Genomic DNA, 9,114 nt, shown 5'->3' on the forward strand with positions numbered 1-9,114 from the left:
TCGAAAAAAAAGAAAGGCTTCTGTTCCTTAATTAGTTGATAGGGTAATCAATAGCTGCACAGTACCGGGGCACCATTGCAGCTGCTATAAAGAAATGCACAAAATAAAAGAAAATTGTAAATTTTTCTTCTTTCCTTGCCTGGTAATTATTTAGTTTACTCTCCAGCCGCTTAACGACGCCACTTTAGGTGACTATGCTCGCCCATACGAGTGCGCTATCCTTCTACAGTATTAGCACCCTTATTCCTTGGTGGGGGCGTACTACTGTGCACCTCCTGGGTGAGTGTGCGGCGAGGGTAGGTGGAGACTGCTGTTGTAACAGTAACTGCAGATAAGAAGACCACTCGTTTGTGGAAACCAAGGTAACTGAAGTACGGTTGTTTCAAAGCAATGCAGGATACAGTAATTATTAAGTTCACGGTGAAGAACAAAAACTAACTGGGTCTAGAAAAGTTTTATTCCACTTCACCCGGAGATAACATCATACCTTTATCCATTCTGTACATAAGTAGGTTTATTGTTACTGTATTTGGCCAAATCTATTGAAAACACTGGCTCTTCATCCCAGGATCGAGACATGGTTTTTCTAGATTTTATTTTATGCTTTACTAGTATGCAGTGGTTTATAATTTCACCACTTATTAGCTTAACTACTATCCATTTGAGCGGTTGGTCTATCTAGTGTTAGTACAGGGGGAAACCTGTGATGTTTGGTAGGGTCACACATCTGTCCGGGCCAAGCATATTGGTGAGAGATAAACACGCTGTGGCACCAACAATGATAACGTTTTCAAAACGCGTCCTTTTGACTTCGTGATTCTCAATACAGAAGTTGAATGTTTTTTTTTTTCATCCCCCCAAGAAAGCTGGTAATTATTGACGACTGACCCACCGACGATTTTTCATCAAAAACGATTTTAAAAATGCCGCAATTTTATTGTGTTTTATAGTTGACACTGTCATAGGTTGTGCAAATGTGTTAGTGTTTTTTCTAAATTAAACTTAACCTAATTTTAGTTGATACAAAAAACATTGTTAAAAGACCTCACCAACCTACCTAACTAACTTCCTAGCTGTGGGGCTCCACCCCCTGGCTTTGGGTCACATATTACGTGCATCTGTAGAGCTTCCTAGTGTTGTCCTTTCCATACACACTTCCAGGTTACAATAGGTCTGGCAGGTTATGGTGCTAATATTTCAGTGCTTATGGAAAGCTCACTGGGAAACATTCGGGTCTCTTAGTGTTCAATCATCTCACCCAATCTTACCAGTACATGTATAATCAAATGCAGCTCAGGAATTTTCGGTTAGGTTTGAGTGGTTTGTGTAATTGCTATTATGAATACTGCATACCTGTACTGTAGTTTATAATAAGTATGACTATTTATCATGCCTGTTAATTAAGTGACAACCACCAAGTTATTTGAATCTAGCTAATAGGTATCCACCATCACTACAACCATTTGAACTCTTATCTCATGCTGATGAATGTTTCCTTTACAGCATGAAGATAACCACAAGTATGTGGTTATGGGCAGCATTCCTAGTGATGCTGGTGGGTGGAGTGCATGCTGACACCCCAGCTAACTGTACCTTTGATGACGTGCGTGGTGACTGGATTATCTATGAAACTGAACGCACTGGACATGCCAACATCGACTGTGATAATATGGGTAATTAAAAGATACTTATATACAATACTTTGTTCTGTGTTTTATGAGTAAGTGCAGTACTGTATATTTTTTGTCTGAGACATGTTCTGTTATACAGTACTAAATCACTTTAAAGACATGTTACTCTCATAGAAGTGCTGTATAAACATTGCAATCCTTTTTCACTTTGTTTAAAATACTGATAGTAATCCACACAGTTCATAATCTGGAACTCTTCGTCCTCCTTTTATGGTGTTTATATGTTGTGGTCACCATATCTTTACTGTATTCTTTTAGTTATCTGTGTGTTTTTCCAACCTGATGTAGCAATATATACAGTACAGTACTTTAGTATCTATTCCATTTATTAACTTTATTCTCCCTCCTTTGGTTAATATTGTACCTTCATTTTTGTTTCAATTCTCTTTTGTATATTTATTTATTTAAAATCACATTCTGGTGTTTTAGTGATCTCTTCATAACATTATTCTCTTAAGAAATACCAATACTGTCTTCCATGTGTTCAACATTGTCCCAGTCATCAATCTCTATTCTTTATTGTAGGTCCCATCGTACATAAGAAGACGGTAAAACTTATGTATCCCAACGTGGCTGTGGACGAGTTTGGTAACCATGGCACTTGGACCATGATCTACAACCAAGGCTTTGAGATTAAAGTCTCTGGGAGGTCATATTTTGCCTTCTCCCTCTATGAAAAGGTTAGAGAATGGTGATTGACCGTTAACTGTTTAGAGGGCAGAGGCGCACTTAGATATTTTGTTCTGGGTAACACCAGATGAATTTATTCAGGCGAGAGAAACCCCTGCCCTCTAAAGGGATAGAACCTATCTCGATTAAGCATTGAGAGGAATATGAATATAACTTTGGAAGGGAGGGAGAGGATGTTCAAGGAAAGACAGTAGTTTACATGTTACTATTGATATGATATATCATTAAAATGTGGAACTGTAGTGCATTTTTCTTTTTATTGCTATTAATATTGTAGCCTATGTAAGCTGTAGATATCAGAGCAGATCTTGCACACCTTGTGTGTAAATGAAAGTGGTTTCCATAGGCATGACTGCCCCTAAGGGGCAGTGTGGATATGGCACATTGTATACAGTACTGCAGTTGATTGCATTCACTTCCCATGTTGTGAACTGAGTGCCCAGGGATTGAACCACTGAACCTGGAATAGGAGGCAAGTGCTATAATCACTCTACTGCTGCGTATACACACAATTCTTTATTTTATTTTTATTTAGAGTGGAGAACAAGTTGTGTCTTATTGTGACAAGACATTGACTGGCTGGTCCAGAGACCTCACCATCAGGAACTGGGCATGTTACAGGGCACAGAAGAAGGAATCGGTAGCACCTAAGAACTACACACTCCAGCACACACTTCAGGTGAGTACTGTACAGTAATATCAAAGGTGTAGTGACTTATTTCTTCAATTAATTTTCTCTTAATTGAGCAAAGTTTTATGAATTGATAATCTGAAGGGTTTCTGCTCGGCTAATTACTACAACTGTTGTAAAAGCACAGCCACTGAAAATATTGTCTATAATTATGTGTAAATATATTAAAAACTGGATTTATGTTCACTGTACAGTATTTAACTTTATACCATTACAATATTGTATAAGATGTTCATGTATTGCATCATCCACAACTATCTCTGGCAGGAACACGCCCTGTACAAGTACAATGAAGCCTTTATTCAGAGCATCAATGGTGCACAGAATAATTGGGTGGCTGATGTATATCCAGAGTACGAGTTGATGACGATGATGGATCACCTTCGGAGAGCTGGTGGCAGGGCGTAAGTACATTTTGCCAGTCATTATTTCCACTGTTAAGTTTGTTAGCCATAATTACTAGATGAAATGCTGTCCCAGTTACCATCAGGTAAATTTGAAGCAAGTTTTACAGGTGGATACTCTTCCTAATGCCAACTCACTTTTATAAAGTGGAAGCTGGGCATTATATCTAGGACTTCCAAATGCCCTCTTAGCTGGCAAGGCAGAGTGGATACTCCATAAGGTAATCAAAGAATGTTATGGAGGTCTTTCAATATTAATACAAAAGTAATTAGAAAAAGTTTGAATGATCATCCTAAATAAAGAGTTTAAAATATAAAGAAAAAGACAATTAGGGATGAGGAAACTCCCGGTACATTTTAGTTCTGTACCGAGATTTATTTTTTAGCTAATTTGTTTCAAGTAAATATCGTTATCATCGGTAAAGAAATTTAGGCTTAAATTTTTATATCAGATTTTAAAGATAAATAAATGAAAAGATACAGGTACATTACTGCACTGTATACCTCCAAGCAAAGTATTTATATCTGCATGACCATAACCTTATTTCTCATTACTGTATTTGACTAACATCAAAACATCTTGCTTTTTGTGGTACTGTACCAGGTCAAAGGTGGTAAGTGGTGCTATTGCAACCCCAGCAAACATCATCACCCGACTGCGTAGTGCAAGGATGCCAGCTACCTGGGACTGGCGTAATGTCTCTGGGATCAGCTATGTGTCTTCTGTCAGGTGAAGAAATGTTCATTGTTCTGCTGTGTTGCCAAAATAAAATTAATTGTTAATGAAGGGAATACTGTGCAGTATTTGTGTATACCTTTTACTGTACAATGGTAAGCAGGTGTCTGTGTTAACAGGAATCAGGCATCCTGTGGGTCATGCTATGCATTTGCCTCCATGGGTGGGTTGGAGGCGGGCGTCAGGATTCTCACAAATAACACCCAGCAGCCAATCTTCTCTCCCCAAGACATTGTGGGGTGCTCACATCTTTCCCAAGGTTGTGATGGAGGCTTCCCCTTTCTCATTGCTGGCAGGTGAGGAAATTTTTATTGTTGAAATGTTTAATTTTGTGCAAGGAAGATAAATTGTTTATACAGTATTTCAAGAAAATATCTCTTGGGAAAGTACAACATCCGTAATATTCCATGTAGTTAAAAACTTTTGTTGGAGCAAATCACAGTTGCTGTTACTATTAAGTTTTTACATGTTTTTTTAGCCTATGACCTGATTTTCTTTAATGTTACCACTTTTTTCAGGCACAAGTCTGCTCTAGTTCTCTATAATGTCACCACTAATTTTCTGTAATGTGTCACTACATGTGGTGTTGGCTGTCATTGCTTGTAGCACACTATTTTGCAGGGTTTTTTTTTTACGTAAAACAAATTAATAAAAGTTTTCATTTAAATCAGAGTTATTTGAATTTTTGTCCAAGTTCAAGACACACTGAAACAATTAAAAAAGATCCTTTTTATTACTATAAGTTCCTGTAGCACAAATAACAATTAAAGCAAACTATTGTATTAGCTACACAGTATAAACAGTTAAGTCATATTCAAAATTGAATTAGAAATGTGAAGTTCTTTAAAACTGCAAATCTGACTATGATGACATCAAAGTTGTCTGGAGACATTGCACTGCATATTACTAGAAATCAGTTACCCTACAAGTTTGTCTGAGGTGTATTACACAAAATATTACTTGAATCACGTAACACTACTGTAGGCTGTGGCACCTTATTCATGTTGGCTGTGTATCTTACACCATAGATTTTCAAGTGCATATTATGCTGTTTATTATTTACCAGATATTTTGCTAAATGTTATTGGTCATTGTTGTACAACCAGGTATGCTCAGGATGTGGGCGTAGTGTTGGAAGAGTGTTCACCTTATGAAGGAAAGGATGATGTGTGTCGTACCAACCCAAATTGTGTCCGCCATTACACTGCTAATTACCGCTATGTTGGTGGTAAGTTCTACTAAAGTATTGCTTCAGGACAGATTTAGTACCTGACTACATGTCCATATATATCCATGAACATATAATTCAGACAATTTATGCATTTATTACAGTTCAAGAATGACTAAAACAAGAGCAAGATGTAAAATTTGTTGTTGCTGTTTTTGAAATATTCTCTAGCTTCAGTTGGTGGTGAAGGAAACACGACCAGGAGATGGAGCATTATTCTGGACATTTCGTCACAAGACTTTATCAAAGTCTTGTGACGAAACATCAGGGAATAAAGCTCCACTTCTTAATCACGTTTCCTTCACCACCACACTACCATCTGTTCTCTATCTTCCATCATTTCTCATAAGCACATTCCCTTCCCTAACAGTGCTTCCATGGACAAGCACATGTACTGTAATTTCTACTAGATCCCATGTTTATTAAAATCAGTCAGTTGTTCATCAATAATAATAAAGGTTTTACAACTAACAGGTTACTTTGGTGGATGTAATGAAGAGGAGATGAAGATAGCACTGGTGAGGGGTGGCCCACTTGTGGTTGGTTTAGAAGTTTATGATGACTTCCTTCACTACAGAGGTGGAATTTACCACCACACTGGACTCAACGACAAGTTCAACCCACTAGAGGTCAGGATAAATACCATGAGGAATATATGTTATTTCTGCACTTGATCTTATTGATATACTACATGGCTTTTCTTATACTGTACACAGTACTCACTTATACAAGGTTCAGCATGGTGGACAAATGGGCCTAGAATGTATGATTCCCACCATATGACCCTCCCTTCCCTGAACTTTGGGTTTTAGTAGGGTTGCCATACGTCCGTATTTTCCCGGACATGTCCTCCATTTAGGTCTCGAAATCTTCATCCGGAAGGAATTTTTAAAATTCTTCAAAAGTCCGTTATTTCAGCTTCCATCATTTTCTCCACGGAAAAAAAACATGAAACTGTAATGACGGGAGAGGGAGGGAAGGTGGAAACTGTAGAGATCTCGTTCAGTTTTTGTCAGCTAATAAGTCACGTGTACGCCTGTACGGTGTTGTCAACTTAGCTGTCAAATATTTGATTGATAAGGGGGTAGAAGTTTATGAAGTGTTTTGACCAAGTTAATAACCTGAAGCAGTTTGTGGAAAATTACAAGAGTGATGAAGAATTTAGTAATCTGCCAACACATAAAAAGTGGACCAGATACTTTGAAAAATCAAAGAACATTGAATGCCACTCAGAATTGAACAATTCTTCTTTGCTATATCATCTCACAATGCAAATGTAGAAAGAGTTTTTTCACTGATGCAAAGTCAATGGACAAAGGAAAGGAACAAATTGAGTGTTGAAACAATGAAAGGCATTCTGACCGTACAGTACAACTTCCGAGAAACACCTTGCAGTGACTTCTATACCTTTCTAAAGAGCAATCAACCAATACTGAAAAAGATCTGATCTACAGAAAAGTATGCATAGGCACATCAAGTCACACACACAGTGGGGGAAGAAGACTGCAGCTAAGGGAATGAAGATGTTCAGCCTTAAGCAAAGGTAATTTTTTTTTTTAAGATTTCTATACCATGTATGTTGTATATTAGCCTGTGTGTGCAGGGGGGGGGGGATTTTGGGAGTGTCCTCTTTTTTGAATGTTCAGATATGGCAACCCTAGTTTTAGTGAATACTGTGCAGACAAACTCAGCACTGACGCTGAGGAAGTGGCCATGTCTATTAACAAGTCAAACCAGGGCCACAATTATAGCTATTTCTTGTTGAACACAACAAAAAGTACAGTATCTTCAGAAGAGTATTGGAGTGATGGGGACATTTATCTAAAGTGTGTTATGTTTACACTGGTTAGTTGATAAGATCTACAGTATGTTTCATGTAGCCTAGAACCTAATTCCCTATTTCTCAAAGGCCCAAGGTATGTTTTTCTGTAAATTCAGTTGTATGCAATTTTTTTTTTTTGGAACTTAACCACCATGTAATCTGAGTGTTGACTATCTTTTTGTCTGTTATGATTTTATTTTTTTTTATCATATTTTACTGAAATCTGAAGTACTGTAGTGAAATTTGCTATGCATAACCTCTGCTAATCCACACAAGTGTGGAAAATGGTCGTAAAACGATGATGGTATATACATTTTGTGCCAAGGGTTTATTATGGGTAATATCTATGCGCTTAAAAATTCATTATAGGTCTCATGATCCAGTTGTCATCAGCCATGTTTAAGCAAGGTTTACGGCTGGAGGCCAACCCACAGGTTGGGAAAAGCTGATGAGGCAGGATCACAACTATAAGTGAGAAAATTAAAATCATTACTAAGGAAATCACTATGCAGATGAAAATATTTAGAAAGAGTTGATGGTTTGTGAATTTTGCTTTGGTGATATGTGTTAGGTACTCTCCTTTTCTACACCTTGATATTTTCACCATGTCATCAATTTTTCACAAAGTAATTTGTTGCCGTGTTCATCTGAATTTAAAATTTGTCTTACAGTTGACAAACCATGCAGTGCTGCTGGTGGGATATGGAGCAGATGAAGAAACCGGAGAAAAATTCTGGATCGTAAAGAACTCCTGGGGTGAGAACTGGGGTGAGGATGGCTACTTCAAGATACGAAGGAGTACTGATGAGTGTGCTATTGAGTCTATGGCTGTTGAGGTTGTTCCTATCCCTTGAATTCTAGCTTGCAGAATGGGAATAGAAAATTATAAGAAAACTAAATTCAATAAATTGTTTAGGGAAATATGGAAGAAAACAAGTTTTAAAAAGAGAATGTGTGAAAATATTTACCTGTATTAATTCTCAACACTTTACTACGATTGTGACAAAGATTAGGTGAATGGTAGCAAAGAGGAGAGACTGGTAAACAAAGGGGATAAAGAATGTGATAACTGGGAGTAGCTTGAGTGAGTACAGATGACTTTGCATATAAAAGTTAATTAAATGTATTATTGGGTAGAAAAATAGCATGCACAAAATACAGAGAAAATAAAACTTCAAAATAATGTATAAGAATAAATCGGAAGAACAAGTGGCTAATGGTTTTGAAATCAAGTGGTACAAAGAACTGTTCTATAGAGGAGAATTTAGGAAAGATTTGATGTATTAAAAGAAAGTGATGATTAGTTATGGATGAAAGTAGAAATTCGTAGGTGAAGTTAATGAAAAATTTAATATTGTGGAGTATAGGGAATCACTATTGTATTGTAAGGAATGCCTACATAGGCCAAATGCTGTATATTTGTTGGGTTATGATGTTGAGACATTGAAGTGTGATACTAAAAGTTTATTTTTTCTGTTAGTTGCAGCAATAGTGACTTGTAGTTTACCTCTCCATATATACAGTACTGTACCTATATATTTTTTCACTTCATGTTTTCATGTACTTAAGGTGTAAGCTTTTATTATAATAAAATAAATTTAAAATATACTTTTTTTTCTTACACATTCTGCCTTGAACAATGCAGTGTACCCAGTACTCTGTTACTTACAGAAGGGAGCAAAGCACTTTTCCAGGTACTATAATGTACAATACTCCCTCGTTTTTTGCGGGGATTACATTCCTGATGTTGCCATGTAATATTCAATATTATAACCTATCCCAAATCACTTGTATGGCCCTAAATGTGTTTCTAATGATTTTTAAACCTCTTTCCCTCTCACATAACATTAAA

General features: G+C 36.9%; 1 protein-coding gene across 3 annotated transcripts; it reads left to right on the top strand.

The window, feature by feature from the left end:
* Window positions 1–171: 171 nt before the first annotated feature.
* On the top strand, window positions 172–8,868 carry LOC121868723 (dipeptidyl peptidase 1-like). Of its 3 annotated transcripts, none has more exons than XM_042369581.1 (10): window positions 172–331; window positions 1,504–1,673; window positions 2,217–2,371; window positions 2,917–3,060; window positions 3,340–3,476; window positions 4,081–4,206; window positions 4,332–4,508; window positions 5,319–5,440; window positions 5,915–6,069; window positions 7,934–8,868. In XM_042369581.1, exons 1-10 carry the CDS (start codon window positions 195–197, stop codon window positions 8,114–8,116), a joined length of 1,506 nt encoding a protein of 501 aa, XP_042225515.1. In that variant the 5' UTR covers window positions 172–194; the 3' UTR covers window positions 8,117–8,868. The 3 variants fall into 3 exon arrangements, with proteins under 3 accessions (XP_042225515.1, XP_042225517.1, XP_042225516.1); XM_042369583.1 differs by having other exon boundaries at window positions 211–296; XM_042369582.1 differs by having other exon boundaries at window positions 216–362.
* Window positions 8,869–9,114: the final 246 nt, after the last annotated feature.

The sequence above is a fragment of the Homarus americanus genome, unplaced genomic scaffold (genome assembly GCF_018991925.1).
Source record: "Homarus americanus isolate GMGI-L3 unplaced genomic scaffold, GMGI_Hamer_2.0 scaffold30535, whole genome shotgun sequence".
NCBI classification, from domain to species: domain Eukaryota; kingdom Metazoa; phylum Arthropoda; class Malacostraca; order Decapoda; family Nephropidae; genus Homarus; species Homarus americanus.

Bases quoted from the DNA above. Each gene is read 5' to 3' on its own strand.
- LOC121868723 (XM_042369581.1), top strand. From the start codon at position 195: ATGCTCGCCCATACGAGTGCGCTATCCTTCTACAGTATTAGCACCCTT. The intron at 1,674-2,216 runs GTAATTAAAAGA...TCTTTATTGTAG, and splicing joins CATCGACTGTGATAATATGG to GTCCCATCGTACATAAGAAG. The intron at 5,441-5,914 runs GTAAGTTCTACT...TACAACTAACAG, and splicing joins TAATTACCGCTATGTTGGTG to GTTACTTTGGTGGATGTAAT.